General features: G+C 46.3%; 1 protein-coding gene across 2 annotated transcripts in view; it reads left to right on the forward strand.

Moving 5' to 3' along the window:
• The first annotated feature begins 663 nt into the window (after positions 1–663).
• Positions 664–17,699, forward strand: part of SAMHD1 (SAM and HD domain containing deoxynucleoside triphosphate triphosphohydrolase 1) — a 33,303-nt gene continuing 16,267 nt past the window's right edge. The window contains exons 1-4 of one of the 2 annotated variants that reach the window (XM_040981506.1): positions 664–955; positions 6,935–7,001; positions 10,963–11,035; positions 16,504–16,664. In XM_040981506.1, coding sequence (XP_040837440.1) covers positions 751–955; positions 6,935–7,001; positions 10,963–11,035; positions 16,504–16,664 — 506 coding nt within the window. In that variant the 5' untranslated portion in view covers positions 664–750. The remainder of the gene's footprint in view (positions 956–6,934; positions 7,002–10,962; positions 11,036–16,503; positions 16,665–17,699) is intronic. The other variant, XM_040981505.1, reaches the window with a different exon arrangement.

Consider the following 17,699-nt stretch of genomic DNA (forward strand, 5'->3'; position numbering starts at 1 on the left):
TGCTTAGATAACAGATAATGATCAAAGCAGAATAATTAGCATTTATTGCTCCTTAAACATCAGTGGTGATGGAGTTTCTAGTCCCCATGCTGCCAATTCTTTATAAAATACGATGATAAACTGCTTTCCTACAGGTAAAATTTGAAGTGGTCAAATTGGCCACTTCCCTCCGTCTGGAAAGGAAGCTGGGACGGAGAGAAGGGTTGAGAATTTCTTCTTTCCAGAGACTTGCATCCGTTTGAGAGTTATGCAGTCCTTTATGGTGTAGGATCCTGGAGTTGGGCGCCCCCAGGGACCCGGTGCCCACCCAGCAAGACCAGAAAGACGGGTGAAAGGAGAGCGTACATCAGGAGCTTCCGGCTCTGTGTCTCTTCCATGTTTTCACTGTACTGCAAGGTGCTGGCAGCCCGACAATCTTCCGTGTTCCTGTCAGTGTGGGTTTTTCCCGGCAGGCCTCTCCTTCACGCCCCCGCCAGCCAACTTCACTTAAGCTGGGCTCCAGTCCTCCCTTTGGCGTAAACTCCGGGACCAGGTAGAGAATGCCAGAGTTGTCCTTGCGCCTGCGCAGAAGCTGGGGGCTAGGCCCCGGGCCCGTCCGGCCCCCAGGACTGAGCTGTCAGTGCGCCTGCGCGGGGGCCAATAAAAGGGCATGCTGCGAGATCTGGCCGCCGACTTGTTCCGTCAGTGCGCCTGCGTGTGCTTCGCGTGCCGCGGTTCTTGACTGTGCTGAGGCGGGCTCCGGGTGTAGCCATGCAGACAGCCGAGTGTGAGCAGCGCTCTAAGCGACCCCGAAGCGATGGAAGCCCAAGAACCCCACCGAACTCTCCCTCAAGGGCACACTGGACCGTGGGCCCAGAATTGCACGCGGACCACCAGACGTGGAACGCGGAGCAGGTGTGCTGCTTCTTAGAGCAGAATGGCTTCAACCAGCCCTCACTGCTGAAAAACTTCCGAGGTACCGGGCCAGAGCGGCACAGTGGGGGAGGACGGGGGCTCGAGGCGGGGGTCGTGGGGTCTGAGGAGAAGCGCCCTGCGGCGGGGAGCTCCCAGGAGAACCTGACACCGAAGCGCCAGGGCTGATGCGGGGCCACCCGGCAGGGCAAGCACCAGGCACGGGAGACTTCAGCCAGGGGTTCCCGAGGCTGAGGTAGAAGAAATGGGGGAATCTGGGATTGGCGATGTGCAGGCTCTGCGAGGGCCGAGGGTGTAGATTGAGGTCTTAACCTGGTGACTTAATCAGGTACCTGGCCAGCCCGGACCGGATCTGGGTGATGGTGCTGGGGTGGACTTGAGACCCCACCTTTGTAACTGAGAAGAATGCTTTGTTTATTCCAGATCTTGGTCGGAAACCTGCTGTCATTCAGGCTCCCCAGGCTCTGGGGACCCCTGTGTGTAACCGCAGATCTTGAACTCTTGCCACATGAAAGTAAAGTTTTGGGCTTCCCAACCTCCTGCCCCGCCCTCAGGAAATTGGGGTTTTCCTTAACGAGGAGGGGATTTGTTCATCTCTGAATTCCTACAGCCCACCACGGTGTCTTAGTGGAGCTTAAGTGTTTGTTGACTGTGTTTATCAAGCTTGGGGACAAAGTGCTGTTGTGATAACCCCAAAACTGGTAGTAGCAGTTACAATGGAACCCCAGAACTGAGTCCTCCCACCTGGCACAAAGTAAGTCCAGCATTGATAGGGGTGAAAAAAGTAGCTATTTATTGCCATGCAGGGAGCAGGGCTCTGGACAGCGATTGCTCAATTCCTGGATTACCAAGGCAGTCCAAGTCCTACAGTCCAAAGTTGGCCATGAGCAGCAGGTTGTCAGCTGGTGTGTGGATCTCTGGTTGACCCCCAGCATGTGTCGGCCTTTGATTGGTTGATGATAGGGCCCCTACGTGTTTAAAAGAAAGGTTCGGAGCTGTCAGACCCGGGGAGATGGGATGGGCTGTTTCTCTTTGAGGCTGGAAGCTCAATGCAGTGACTGGATTTCCAGGGCTGCCAGGTGCTGCCTTTGTGAGTCCTTGCCAAAGCTCTCAGAATGGGGAGGTCAGTGTTGAGATGTAGTTAAACCATGTTCAAGCAGGAACCTGGGGTTACTCCCTTGGCTTGCAGAGTTGAGCTTTCAGAGGCATTGCAAGCTAAGGAGATGCTGTTGGGACTTATAAAAAGGCTACAGGGGATGGGACCTGGTCACAAAAGAACCACTGTGTCCTCTATGGGCCACCTGCCACTGGGAAATACTGCAGCAGAGGGTCGCAGGCAATTTTCTTGGTGTATGTTCAAGTGTGTCCACCTGAAATCTCCTGTGAGCTGCTGCTGGGGGAGTTTGTGATTTGCGAATTTAGTAAAATTTTGCCCTTGTGAGCGGAGTCTGGAAACTAGGGTAGGAGGAACTTGGGTGACTCTGGACCAAGTGTGGGAAATTGCACTTCTCTTGCTCCTTTGCCCTGTTACATCCATCCTCTCCAAGGATGGATTTTTTTCTTCCTTTCACCAGCGGCAGGTGGGATGCACTGATTTCATCTTTTCTGTTTTCAGTTTCCAGCATGGGATCGGCTACATTGTAGGCCCTCTCTTCGTGACACTCTGTAGGGCTGGCTTCATCACTTTCCAGAATGATCTGTGCTCTCTTGAACCCATAGTTTAGTGCCATCAGAAGACACTGCCTGCCTTCATTGAGTGAAAACTGTATGTTTCATTTGCTTTGTCTGGACCAAACTTAGGTCGGGCTTGGTTGTTTTCTTACTAGCCCTTGAACTAGATCTAGCTTACTCTTGAATCTGCGAGCACTGGCAGAGTAGAACATGCCTTGGCCAGCTTCTCCTGCAGCCAGTTGACCACAGCTCTTAGACTTCACTGTTGGCTTCCATCTTCCTCTCCAGAAAGTCAGCTTATCTCTGCTGACCTTTACCCTGCAAAAGAAAAAAAAAATCTGAGTGATTTCTGAGGTTGCTGCTTTCTAATGAAAGTCTCTGGGTCAGACATTTTGTTTTGACAAAAGCAGCCACAGGGTCCTTGGTTGCTTTCTTCCCTAAGGAGTGCAGTCTCGCAGGAACACAGAAATAGGGTGTAGAATCCACACTTTGTGCACAAGAAGTATGTAACGCCCACGGGTCATGCCACACCACAAGGATCTTTTTTTTTTTTTTAAAGATTTATTTATTTATTGGAAAGTCAGATATACAGAGAGGAGGAGAGACAGAGAGGAAGATCTTCCGTCCGATGATTCACTAATCAAGTTGGCCCACAATGGCTGGAGCTAAGCCAATCTGAAGCCAGGATCCAGGAACTTCTTCCGGGTCTCCCACACAGGTGCAGGATCCCAAGGCTTTGGGCCATCCTCCGACTGCTTTCCCAGGCCACAAGCAGGGAGCTGGATGGGAAGTGGAACTGGCGGGGTTAGAACCGGCGCCCATATGGGATCCCGTCAGGTTCAAGGAGAGGACTTTAGCCGCTAGGCCACGCTGCCGGGCCCCAAGGATCTTTTTTTTTTTTTAAAGATTTATTTTATTTTTATTAGAAAGTCAGATATACAGAGAGGAGAAACGGAGAGGAAGATCCTTAATCCCTTGGTTCCCCAAGTGGCCGCAACAGCCAGAGCTGAGCTGATCTGAAGCCAGGAGTCAGGATTCTCTCCCAGGTCTCCCACATGGGTATAGGGTCCCAAGACTTTGGGCCATCCTCTACTGCCCTCCCAGGTCACAAGAAGGGAGCTGGATGGGAAGTGGGACAGTTGGGACTAGAACCAATGCCCACATGGGATCCTAGCACATGCAAAATGAGGACTCTAGCTTCTAGGCTACTGCACTGGGCCCTGGAGAAGGGTTTTTTTTTTTTTTTTAGTGGTTAGGTATTTGGGTTTCAGAACTCATGTCAGATAATTTCTTCACAAGTGTTCTCATCAGGAACCATTAGGTAACATAAAGCTAGAAAAACAACCGAAACCAAGAGAAAAAGCTAACATAATAGAAAACTGAGCAAAATCCAAGCATAGGGGTCTGGCATAGTGAGTTAAGCCTGGGACACTGGGAGAAGCGGCAGAACGTGAACCAAGAGTCAGGGACCTGGATGAAGCTTCTGCCTCCTGGCTTCAGCCTGGCCCAGCCCTGGCATTGTGATGGGGAGTGAAGCAGCAGGTGGAAGATTCTCCCTCTCTGGAACTCTGATTTTCAAAATAAATGAACAAATCTTTATACATAACATACATATACGTAAGTATGTATGGTACTTATCTATATTTAAGTACAGACTTTCAATAATCAACCAGCAAATAAACTTATCAAAAGATAATCAATTGCGGTCAAATGCAATGGTTCAATTGGCTAATCTTCCCCTGGCAAAAAGAGATACTCAATTTCAACAATAATTTTAAAACCACCATTTTTTAAATTTAGATTGGAAAATATTTTAAGAAATAAGTGAAATGGGTAATCGAATGAAATGTCAGCTCAAAGGTAGAACTTTGGCAAAAACTTTTTTGACTAACAGAATTGTACAGATACAAGTGGATCACTATCTAAACAGTTTTCAGATGACTCTTTTTTTTTAAGATTTATTTTTATTGGAATGTCAGATATACAGAGAGGAGAGACAGAGAGGAAGATCTTCCATCCAATGATTCACTCCCCAAGTGAGCGCAACGGCTGATGCTATGCTGGTCCAAAGCCAGGAGCCTCTTCCGGGTCTCCCACGCGGGTGCAGGGTCCCAAAGTTTTGGGCCGTCCTCGACTGCTTTCCCAGGCCACAGGCAGGGAGTTGGAAGGGAAGCGGGGCTGCCGGGATTAGAACCGGCGCCCATATGGGATCCCGGGCGTGCAAGGCGAGGACCTTAACCACTTGCGCCACCACGCCGGGCCCTCAGAGGGAGTAGAAATGACCTGACCTAAATGTCCAACTGTGACATAGGTTCAATTACATATGTATTTTAAAGGTAAAAAGAATATGACTATGAAAAAGTATTGAAAAATATTGTGCAACTATCCTGTAAATAAAAAATAAGCTTTAAAAACAACAACAAAAAAAGTTGGCCCTAGCGCATAAAGTCCTCACCTTGCGATCACCGGGATCCCAGTTCTCATCTCAGCAGCCCTGCTTCCCATTCACCTTCTTGCTTGTGGCCTGGAAAAGCAGTCGAGGATGGCCCAAAGCCTTGGGACCTGCACCCACGTGGGAGACATAGGGGAGGCTCTGGGCTCCTGACTTTGGATTGGCACAGCTCCAGCTGCTGCAGCCACTTGGGCAGTGAGTCAATGGACACAAGATCTTCCTCTCTGTCTCTCTCTCTGTATATCTGACTTTCCAATAAAAATAAAATAAAGCTTTAAAAAAATAGTTTTTTTTCTGTTGATCAATATTTACTTGTTTATTTGAAAGGCAGAGCACCAGAGAGAGAGGGAGAGGCCACAAGAGAGCAGCATCCATCTGCTGATTTATTCCCAAAATGGCCTCGGCAGCCAGATTTGGACCAGGCTAACACCAGCACTTTTATTCTGGTCTCCCACTTGAGTGGCAGGGGCCAAGGTACTTAGGCCATCCTCTGCTGCCCTCCCCAGTACGCTAGCAGGAAGCTGGACTGGAACGGAAGTAGGGAAGACCATTATGATGCCAGTGGCATCTAAACATGTTGGCGGGTAAACAGGTTGCACTACAACATTAGCCCCAAAATGCAGTTTAAATATTGTCAACATAATTGTTTCTGACAATGGATGGAAAAAAATAGATTATAAACCAACATATTCTCATTTGTGTGAAATTATGTAAATATACAGATTAAGGTGTTATCCACATGTTAGTGGTGTTTCTGATGGGAGAATGCATGTAAGTTGGTATTTTTCACTTTGGAGTTTTGATTTTTTAAGTTTTTTTAAATTTTTATTGGAATGTCAGATATACAGAGAGGAGGAGAGACAGAGAGGAAGATCTTGTGTCCCATGATTCACTCCCCAAGTGGCCGCAATGAGTGGAGTTTTGCTGATCTGAAGCCAGGAGTCAGGAACTTCTTCTGGGTCTACCATGTGGGCACTTTCCCAGGCCACAAGCAGGGAGCTGGATGAGAAGTGAAGCAGCCGGGATTAGAACTGGCGCCCATAAGGGATCCCAGTGCATGCACGGGGAGAGCTTTAGCCGCCAGGCCACCACGCTGGGCCCCCAAATGCATAAAACGTTTTTGAAGCAGTATTGTGTGCTCTGTTAAGGAGATTTTAGAAATAAACATAGTTGGTAATGCTAAAAAAAAAAATAGACTTAAGTTCCTTCCCTACCCCCATTCCAAACTCAGCCTTTCTAAATGAGCAGGAAGCCACTGCCCCGGTGAAACTCTGCACATACTTGTTTCACTTCACTTTTTCTGCTGGCTTTTCTTGCAAGAAATTTTACACAGATAATTTAAAATAGTTTCACCTAGTTTGTCGCAACAGGCTTGCCTGGGCTTAGTGACATCTTTAGCATTAAGACTTTGCAAGTAGCAAATCAAACAATGGCCGGCATTTCTCTCAGTATCCCTGAGCATTGGTTCCAAGGGCTGTCACAAAATCTGAGTAGAAGTCCCTTTTAGTGAAATGGTGTAGAATTTGCAAGAAACAGAGCATAACCTGCCGCATGTGTTCAAGCATGCCTCGACTGCAGTGTGACTGCCGTGTGAGGATCTGTTATCCCGCACTGGGCGTACTGACCGGGTGAAGCCTGTGCTGGTTCAGTACAGAAGCAGGTCTCTCCCCTAAGGATGTCCTCCATTCACATTTGGCTGAATCCACAGATGTCAAACCATAGACTTGGAAGCCAGGGTTATGAAGAGCAGTCTGTGCTTGCCCTGGTCCATTGCCTGGGGATTTGAGTCCTTTATAATGTTGATCTGAGGAGTAATTCTGGTAGATCTAAATTGGAAGACATAAAACCTATGTTGTAAAGATTAAATTTGTTTTTCTTCCCCTCCCCTTTCTTCCTCAGACAATAATATCACAGGTTCATTACTGCATTTTCTTGATGAAACTCTGCTTGAAAATCTTGGAGTAAGGTAAGAATGGCTATTGGCTTTACAAATCCCTCTTTCTTTACTTTTGAGGGACAGAGACCAAGATCTAGCATTAACTGTCCTTGCTTTAAATCTGTGAAGTGTTTGAAAATAATCCCCAGCTTGCTGTTTCCTGCTATGCAAATCCTATGTTTGCTATTATATTGTATAATTATGCTGACAAGCCTTCGCAACATTTAAAGAGACCAACTTTGAAGTCTCAAGCTCAGAACAGTTGAATGAGACACACCAGAAAATATTATCAGAATCATCATAGGGCAAAAAATGTTGGCAAGAAATCAGAGGCTCCAGCTCTAGCTTGAGCATATTTCTAAATCTTTCTAAAGCTGTTTTAAGATGGGAATGTATTGTTGGTATTTGATTCAAAGATAGAAGGGCAAAATTATTTGGAATGTTTTAGTTGTATGATTTAGACAAATTGCTTAATCCTTTAGTTTTTTCATCTGTGGAAGGATGATAATGAGACAGTAAGTGTGAAGTGTTGCTTAGCCCTCAATAAATTGCAAGTGCACACACAGCGTCATGTAGAGAATTCTGTGTACTTGGAGGTTCTAGGGTCTAGGTTAGAGTGCAGTCACTTTAAAAATCCCAACTGAGAATTTGGTGTTAGTATTCCTTCCAGTGGAGATTTGGCTTCTGTTAGGGAGTTAGTGGTGAAATATGTTCTCCTTTTGGAATTCATTTAGTTAAGTGTTGTTTGTGGTAACAGTAACCAAAGAATTGCAACAAGGGATTACACTGAATTAGCTCCTGTTTTGCTGCTTGGTAATTGATAACAGAGGGGGACTATGAAGAAAGATGACCTTTCAGTGAGCTTCAGCAACCTTATCCTGGCTCTTTCACAGCCACATTCCAGCCCCTCAGTCCTCTCAAAGTCCCTTTTACTGCCTCTTGTTTGTGGGTGGGAGTGCTTTGAAACAGGGAGTGGAGACAAATCCAAAAAGGAGAAGGCATGGGGGGATTTGGAGCAATCCAGCAGCAGCCTGTGAACACCTGTGTCCTGTGTCATATCTTCCCAGGTCCCAGTGCTGGCTCCACCACTACACCCCAAGAGGGAGCAGGGGGTGACTCAGAATACCTGGCTCAGCTGTGCTGTGAGCCTTTGACATGTGAATGGAAGATCTTTATAATCTCTGCTTTTTGTTCTCTCTCTCTTTCAAGTTAACCAAAAGAAAAGGAAAAAAAAAGAATTTTATGTGGAAAAAATTTTAAAATCTATGCACATTTTTTTTTCATGCAATTTTAAAGACCTCTATACATGATTGCTTGCTTTTTGGACTAAATGAAATTTATTCTAAATGGAGTCTTTTCAAGGGAGCCGAGTACTACCTGATGGACCCAAATACTATTGATTCATTCAATAAGAACTTGTGAAAGGTTCCTTGTGTGCCATTCCTCCAGAAATTTGGGACATGTGTAAGCAAAGCTGCCAGAATGCCTGAGGACATTGTATGGCATGACTTCTCGCCCCCCTTGTGCCTCGCAGATACACACTTTGTATTTCTTAGACCTGTGTTGTCCTGTATGGCAGTGACTAGCCACATGCTTAAATTCATTGAACTTAGCCTAAGCTTAAAATGCAAAGCCCTGCTGACATTAGTACTTGAGACCTTAGAGGGCTGGAGACTTGCAGTTGCATGGACCGTGTTTCTATCCGTGTAAGCCGAGTTAGGAGGCCAGTGGGATCTACCCAGTGGGCCCCTCGAGGCAGCTTGTAAGTGTGCTCTTGTACTGCTTCACTGTCAATTCCTGTCGACCAGTACAAGCCCCCATGACATGTCTTCACTCTCTAGGACAAATTAAGCAACGATAGATACTTTTGTATTTCTTCAGTATAACCTATTGCCTTATAAAGATTTTCCTAGGAAATAGGAAATGAAATGTTAGATTTCAAAAATGTGAGAATACAGACATAAAATTTTATTTTAGTCTACATGTATTGGCCAATGACTACTTCATCTTTAATGTCATTAGCCTTTGCTAAACAAAAGTAGGTGGGGGGGCCCGGCGCGGTGGCGCAAGTGGTTAAAGGTCCTCGCCTTGCACCCCCGGGATCCCATATGGGCGCCGGTTCTAATCCCGGCAGCCCCGCTTCCCTTCCAGCTCCCTGCTTGTGGCCTGGGAAAGCAGTCGAGGACGGCCCAAAGCTTTGGGAACCTGCACCCGTGTGGGAGACCCGGAAGAGGCTCCTGGCTTCGGATCGGCATAGTATCGGCCCGTTGCGCTCACTTGGGGAGTGAATCATCGGACGGAAGATCTTCCTCTCTGTCTCTCCTCTCTGTATATCCGCCTTTCCAATGAAAAAATAATAAAAATAAATCTTTAAAAAAAAAAAAAAAAAGTAGGTGGGGGAGGGAACATGGGTTTGGTGCCTTTTTTTTTTTAAGATTTATTTTATTTTTATTGGAAAGTCAGATATACAGAGAGGAGGAGGGACAAAGAGGAAGATCTTTTGTCTATTGATTCACTCCCCAGGCTACCACAACACTGGAGCTGAGCTGTTCTGAAGCCAGAATCCTGGCACCTCTTCCGGGTCTCCCATGTGGGTGCAGGGTCCCAAGGCTTTGGACCATCCTGGACTGCTTTCCCAGGCCATAAGCAGGGAGCTGGATGGGAAGTGGGGCCAGTGGAACTAGAATGGGTGCCCATATGGGATCCCAACACTTTCAAGGCGAGGACTTATCCGCTGGGCTATTGCGCCAGGCCCATACTTTACAGAGAGCAACAGCTCTACCAAGTGCTCAGAACAGCTGAAACTGGGCCAAAACCAGCCTTCCTACAGGGTGGCAGCAGCCTAACCTGATTTGCACATAACCTAATTTTCCAGGGTTGTGCTAGAAGAAAGCTGCTCTCTAGGCCTGAGCTACCTTTACTGGTGTCCCAGCCACCAAACACTGACTCTGGTCACTGCTATTATTATTATTATTATTAAAGATTTATTTATTCATGTGGAAGAATTAGGGCAAGGGAGAAACATCTTTATGTTTTCTTATGACCATCGTCCTAGAGGCCAGGTGTGGTGTTTCGTTTTTGTTGTTTTTTCCCCATTTTGTTTGAAAGGAAGAGAAAGATCTTCTATCTACTGGTTCTCTCCTCAAATGACTGCAACAGCAAGGTCTGGGCCAGGCAAGAGCGAGCAGCCTGGGAATCTCTCCAGGGCTCCCACATGAATGGCAGGGGCCCGAGTATGTGAGCCATCATTTGCTATTTTCCTAAGGTGTGTGTCAGCTAGAGGCTGGACCAGAAGCTGTGTAACTAGGGCTGACAGCACGTGCTGCCATATGGAACGTTTCTGTCCTAGGCTGTGGCTGCATCACTCTGCCTAAGGCCTGTCCTCAATTTGATGCTTTGGCCTTAGTCTTTGCAGGACTTGTATCAAAATTTTTACTTGTTTCCCATGTCTAATTGTCTAGTAGATCACTAAAATCTAACTTATCTCTTCCTCACTGTTTGTTGACACTTGGCCAGGTGTAACAACTGTAAATGAAGCAGGACAGGATCTTGAGCTGTTCAAGTTTAATTCCTACGAAATTTCTTCTCGGAATCAGTGTGAGCAGGGATTACTGACATTGGAAGACTGCTGTACATTAGGCTCACAGCCTTGTGTCGGTTTGATTGCTGCCGAGTCTTAGCTGGTGCTCCTGCCAAGCCCAGGCTGTCAGGATGCTGGTGGACCTAGCTGTGAGGCCCGCCCTGAGTAGTCAGAAAAGCTGCAGGAGACGCCGAGGTGCGGGTGACAGAGGGGAGAGGCTGGCGGGCAGAACCTTCCGTGAGATCCAGCGGCAGCAGAGTGTCTAGGAGGAGCAGGTTTCAATTATTGACCATCTCTCCAGTCTGCCCTCTCTGTTAGTGTGGCTAATCTAGGGTTGGTGGTGCAGCATTATTTACTCCAGGGGTTGTTGTTAAGCAAACAGTGATGCCTCTCCTTACCTTGTCATTTTAGTTCTTTGATCCAGAGGAAGATGCTGCTTAATTTTATCCAACGACTGAGTGTAATTTATGTTGATACAATGAAGGTAAGAAGAAATTGAGTTCGACAGACTTTTAGCACAGGAATTTATTAAACTCAATAACATAAAAATTGTTTTAAAAAGAATGGGGGCCCGGCGCAGTGGCACAGTGGTTAGGGTCCTCCCTTTGCATGCCCGGGATCCCATATGGGTGCTGGTTCTAATCCCGGCAGCTCCACTTTCCATCCAGCTCCCTGCCTGTGGCCTGGGAGAGCAGTCGAGGACAGCCCAAAACTTTGGGACCCTGCACCCACTTGGGAGACCCGGAAGAGGCTCCTGGCTTCGAATCGGCATAGCGTCGGCCATTGCACTCACTTGGGGAGTGGGTTGTCGGGCAGAGGATCTTCCTCTCTGTCTCTCCTCTCTGTATATCCGCCTTTCCAATAAAAATGAGGTAAATCTTTAAAAAAAAAAAAAAAAAGAATGGAAGACAGGTGGTAGCATTGTAGTACAGCAGGTTAAGCCATGCTTCCTGTCTCAACATCCCATACTGGAGTATAGGTTTGAGTCCTACCTGCTCCACCTGTGATCTACCTGGCCAAATACTTGGGTTCCTGCCATCCTCGTAGAAGATCAGGATGGAGTTCTAGGTTCCTGGCTTTGGACTGGCCCCGTCCTTCCTGGCTGTTGATGCAGGTTGGGAAGTGATCCAAATCATGGAAGATATTCTCTCTTCCTCTCACTCTGTCTTGCTTTCTCTCTTTTCACCTTTCAATTAAACATCTTAAAGAATAAAAGGGTGGACTAGCTTTGTGGTGTAGTGAGTTAAGTTGCCCCCAGGACACTGGCATCCCACATTGGCACTGGTTCAAATTGCAGCAGTTTTTTCTTTACGTTTTCTTTTTAAGGATTTAGTTTAATTTTAATTTTTATTGGAAAGACAGACCCACAGAGAGAAGGAGAGGCAGAAATATCTTCTGTCTGCTGGTTCACCTCCCAAGTGGCCACAACAGAGGGCTGCAACAGCTGGAGCTGAGCAGATCCAAAGCCAGGAGCCTCTTCTGGGTCTCCTATGTGGGTGCAGGGTCCCAAGGTTCTGGGCCATGCTCCACTGCCTTCCCAGGCCACAGGCTGGGAGCTGAATGGGAAACAGAGCTGCTGGGATTAGAACCGGCACCTGTATGGGTTCCACATTGAGGTGAAGATTTAGCCACGAAGCTATCACACTAGGCACCTCAGCTGCTCTCCTTTAAATCCAGTTCCCTGCTCATGGCCTGGGAAAAGCACCAGGAGATGGCTATGGATGGCGCTCTGGGCTTCAGCCATGCCTGGCACAACCTATTGCAGCCATCTGGGGAGTGCAACAGTGATGCAGGATTTCTTAAGATTTATTTATTTACTTATTTTTCTTGGAAAGTGAAATTTACAAAAAGAAGGAGAAACAGATCTTACATCTGCTGATTCACTCCCTAAGTGGCTGCAATGGCAGGAGCTTAACCAATCTGAAGCCAGGAGCCAGGAGCTCCTTCCAGGTCTTCCACACCAGGAGGCCACACCAGGCCCGATGGAAGATTTCTTTATTGTTCCTTCGCTCCTTCTTTCTGTTAACTCTGAATTTCAGATCAAAATATCATGGCCATGCTCTGGTGTCAGCTTCTTGCTGATCCACACACACCTTGGGAAGCAGTGTTGATGGCTCCAGCGGTTGTATCCCTGCCCCCCGTGAGAGACCCAGATGGAATCCCAGATCCCTCTGCTACATGTGAGCATTTGGGGGGTTAACTAGTCGGTGGGAGTACAAGAGTAAGTGAATGAAACAGGCGGATTCCATGTACTGAATTCCTCCCTAAGTAACCTCCACAAGGGCCAAGCAGAAAGAGAAGGAGAGAGATCTGCCATCCCTACCCACTGGTTCCCTACCCAAATGCCTGCAATGGGCCAGGCAAGGTAAGCCCCAAGCCTGGACCCTGGAAACTCTGTATCCGCTTCTTCCATGTGGGTGTGATGAACCCAACCACTTGGCTGGAAGCTGGAAGTGTACAACAGGGCCTGGCGTGACAGCTAAACTCTCAACTTGCTCAAACTGGAGTCCTGGTTCATGTCCCAGCTGCTGTACTTACCACCCCAGTTCCCTGCTTGGGGCCAGTAGAGGATGGTCCAAAGCCTTGGGAAACTACCCACGGCGAAAACCCAAAAGAGGCTTCTGGTTCATACTTTGGACGTGTCAGCTCTGACCATTGTGGGGGAGTGAGTGAGTGAGCAAATGGAAAATCTTTGTTTTTCCTTCTGTAAATCTGATTTCCAATTGAAAATATACAAGTTGGTGTTGTAGCATAGCAGATTAAAGTTGAGACTTGTAGCTGGCATCAAATCCTGGCTACTCTACTTCTGATTCATCTCTTGGTTGATATACCTGGGGAAGCAGTGGGAGATACCCTAAATACTTGGATCCCGCTATCCAGTTTGAGATCTGGGTGGGGTTCCAGGCTCGTGACTTTGTTCTTGCTCAGCCCTGGTCGGTGTGGCTAGTTGAGAAATAAACCAGTGGATAAAAGTTCTCCTCTGTCTCTCCATCTCTGTCACTTTACTTTTCGCAGAAATAAATGTTAAAAGATGGGGCCAACATTGTATCATAGCAGATAAAGCTGCTGCCTGTAACACCAACACACTTGGGTGCTTAATCCATGTCATAGCTGCTCCACTTCCAATCCAGCTCCCTATTCATGGAGTAGGAAAGCAGCAGCAGATGGCCCAAGTGTTTGGGCCCCTGCACTCATGGGAGACCCAAAGGAGCTTCTGGTTCCCAGCTCTGGACTGGTCCAGCTCTAGTCATTGCAATCATCTAAGAAATAAACCAGGAAATGAAAGATCAATCTCTATCTCTCCCCTCTTTCTATAAATCTTTCAAGTAAAATACATAAATCTTGAAGTTCACTAATTATCAAAATTGAGCCATTAAAATGACAGGGGTTGGGCCCGGCGCGATGGTGCAGTGGTTAAGGTCCTCGCCTTGCACGTCCGGGATCCCATATGGGCGCCTCTTCCAGGTCTCCCACGCGGGTGCAGGGTCCCAAAGCCCTGAGCCATCCTCAACTGCTTTCCCGGGCCACAGGCAGGGAGCTGGATGGGAAGTGGAGCTGCCGGGATTAGAACCGGCACCCACATGGTATCCCAGTGCGTTCAAGGTGAGGACTTTAGCCGCTAGACCACTCCACTGGGCCCAAAAAATGGCAATTATTAAGGTAATAAAAACCTGAGAAAGTGTTCACGATGCATTTGATATGGGAAAAGAGATTATGAATGATTATATTAACTAAATTTAACGTAATTTAATTTTTGAGTTTTATTTTATCATGTTTAAGGCGACATAAATATGTTTAAAAACAATTATTGCAACCTGAAAATTGACAGTGAAAATATTATTTTAGACCTTAATGAATTGAAAGTAGACTGGAAAGTTTTTCTTTGATAATCTTTATTACAAAATGACATTGATCTAGTGTGAAAGGGACCAAATGGACTAATATATGATTTTCAAATATTTGAAAATTATAGAACTCTTCCTAGTCTGATAAGGCTGCAGCAATATTTAATTATGGCATTTATGGTTCCTTCCACCCCTGACATACGTTAACAGCATTTCTGGTTTATTATTGGAAGTGGCTAAATCTGATATGGTTTATCATCATCATAAAGTTTTATAGAGCAGGATGAAAAATTAATATTAATCAAACATCAGCCACATGTCTAATCTTTACTAACATTCATATATGTAGTTTCACAAAGTCCTCATTTTTAATTGACTCAAGCTATCAATACCCAGCTAAATTGAGCTGCCTTTTTTTTTTTTTTAAGATTTATTTATTGTAAAGTCAGACATATATAGAGGAGGAGGGACAGACAAAGATCCTCTGTTCGATGATTCACTCTCCAAGTGACCACAATGGCCGGTGCTACGCCAATCCGAAGCTAGGAGTCCGGGCCTCCTCTGGATCTCTCACATGGGCACAGGGTCCCAAAGCTTTGGGCCGTCCTCAACTGCTTTCCCAGGCCACAAGCAGGGAGCTGGACGGGAAGCAGGGTTGCCAGGATTAGAACTGGCATCCATATGGGATCCTAGTCTGTGCAAGGCAGGGACTTTAGTCTCTAGGCCACCGTGTGGTCCCCACCCCACCCCCCTTTTTTTTTTTTAATTTGAAAGGAAGATATACAGAGAGAGGATCTTCAGTCTGCTGGTTCACTCCCCAAGTAGCTGCCAATGACCAAAGCCGAACCAATCCAAAACCAGGAGCCAGGAGCTTCTTCCAGGTCTCCCATGTAGGTGCAGCGTCTTAATGCTTTGGGCCATCATCCACTGCTTTTCCAGGGTACAGTCAGGGAGCTGAATGGGAAGTGGAGCAACTGGGATGCTAACTGGCATGCATATGGGATTTTGGTGGATGCAAGGTGAGGATCTAGCCACTAGGCTATCATATCGGGCCCCGAATAGCGCTGTTTTTAAAGGAAATTAATCTTGAGGTGCTGCTGTTACAGCATATCAGGCTAAGCCTCCACCTGTGATGTCAAAGTATGTCAGGGGTGGAAGGAACCGTAAATGCCATAATGCTGTGTGGGCACTGGAGAAAGCAATGGAAGTTGGCCCAAGTACTACGGCCTCCACACCCACCTGGGAGACTCTGAAGAAACTCTGAGCTCCAGGCTTCAGCCTGGCCCAACCTAACAGCCATTTGCTGTGTGAACCAGATAGAAAATAATCTCTCTCTCCCTCTTTGTAACTCTGCCTTTCAAAGCAATCAATCAGTTCACCAATCAAGCAGTCTAAGGGAAATGAATTTTTTTTATCAGCAACATGTTCAAATGTTAAGTTAGAAGACCCCTTTAAGCTTCTTTATAGGGTCAAGATTCTGTAATTTACATTTTATATATCATTGCATGGATGATAGTCTTGCATGTCAACATACATTAGTTTGCAATAGCAGTTTAGCTGTAGTAATTCAGAATATATCTGAGTTGCTTCTGGCCTGGGAGAACAGTACAGGATGGCCCAAAGCCTTGGGACCCTGCACACTCTTGGGTGTACTGTTGAATGTTGTCTTTCTATGTATAATTTCTTGTCTGTACGGTAGAGGAATTTCCTTTCTCCTCTACCTCCCCATCCAGGTTTAGCAATAAGGACTCTGTAGATAGATTTAGGAAACAGTTCAGATGGAGTACCCATCGTAACATGACTTCCATGGTGTGAATGGGTGTTTAAATCCTGCTGAAAGTCTCAGAGAAGAGACTGATTAAATCCTATGCAATCTCCTTGTTATTAGAATCCATTAGGCAGAAGTGACGTGTTCTCAGATCCAATATACCTGTGCTTTCTGGTGGAGATACCTAGATGAATTCATGATATTACCATTGTCATTTCCTTAGTTTTCCTATCCCTTGGTTCTATAGATCAGACTGGTAGTTAGGAACGGCTGCAGACTTTTTATTTTTAGCTGAATTTATGTATTGTGAATCCTATTAATGCAAGCATCGTTTTCTAGGTAATTAATGATCCTGTCCATGGCCACATAGAGTTCCACCCTCTCCTCATCCGAATCATCGACACGCCTCAGTTCCAGCGGCTGCGGTACATTAAACAGTTGGGAGGCGGTTACTACGTCTTTCCAGGAGCATCCCATAACCGCTTTGAGCACAGTTTAGGGTGAGAAGGGGCTGGCCTGGGGACTTGCAGCTGTCCGGTACCCTTTCTGCTTGTGAAATACCTCACATCTTAGAGTAATTACGTTCATCAACTTGTAGTGATGTCTTTATTTTCCTGATGAGAAAATGGAAAGCTCATTTTTTGTGTTTTGCTCTCTGTGTGTTTTTAGCCACTTCATATCCTTCTTGAAAAGGTAACAAAAAAGTACCTAGATCAGTTAGTGAACAGGTTAGTTGTGTAAATGTTTCTGTTTTGATATTATTTAAAACCTCATAGGGTAGGTTATTAATAGAACCTAGTCTGTAAATCTGATTAATTACCTATAATGCTCTATTTTTTTGAAGGCTTACTTATTTTTAATGGTATGACAGATTTACACAGAGAAGTAGAGACAGAAAGATCTGTCCACTCGTTCATCCTAAAGTGATTGTGACAGCCAGAGCTGAGCTGAAGCCAGGACTAGGAACTTCCTTCATGTCTCCCATGCAGGGAGAGGGTCCCAAGGCTTTGGGCCATCCTTGACTGCTTTCCCAGGCCACAAGCAGGGAGCTGGATGGGAAGTAGAGCAGCCAGGACAAGAACCTACACTCATATGGGATCCTGACGCATGCAGTGCGAGTATTTAGCCACTAGGCTATCATGCCCGGCCCCTCTTTCTTATTTATTTATTTATTTATTTATTTATTTATTTATTTATTTATATTGGAAAGGCAGATATATAGAGAGGAGGAGAGACAGAAAGGAAGATCTTCCATCCCATGGTTCACTCTCTAATCCGCAGCAAAGGCTGGAGCTGAGCCAATCTGAAGTCAGGAGCCTCCTCCGGGTCTCCCATGCGAGTGCAGGGTCCCAAAGCTTTGGGTTGTCCTTGACTGTATTCCCAGGCCATAGGCAGGGAGCTGGATGGGAAGTGGGGCCATTCTGAAACCAGGAGCCTGGAGCTTCTGCAGGGTCTCCCAGGCTTCATGGGCTCAAGGAGTTGGACCATGCTCTACTGTTTTCCAAGCTTAAAAGTGAGGAACTGGATCAGAAATG

The sequence above is a fragment of the Ochotona curzoniae genome, unplaced genomic scaffold (genome assembly GCF_017591425.1).
Source record: "Ochotona curzoniae isolate NIBS_2020 unplaced genomic scaffold, NIBS_Ocur_1.0 contig_3520, whole genome shotgun sequence".
Taxonomy (NCBI): domain Eukaryota; kingdom Metazoa; phylum Chordata; class Mammalia; order Lagomorpha; family Ochotonidae; genus Ochotona; species Ochotona curzoniae.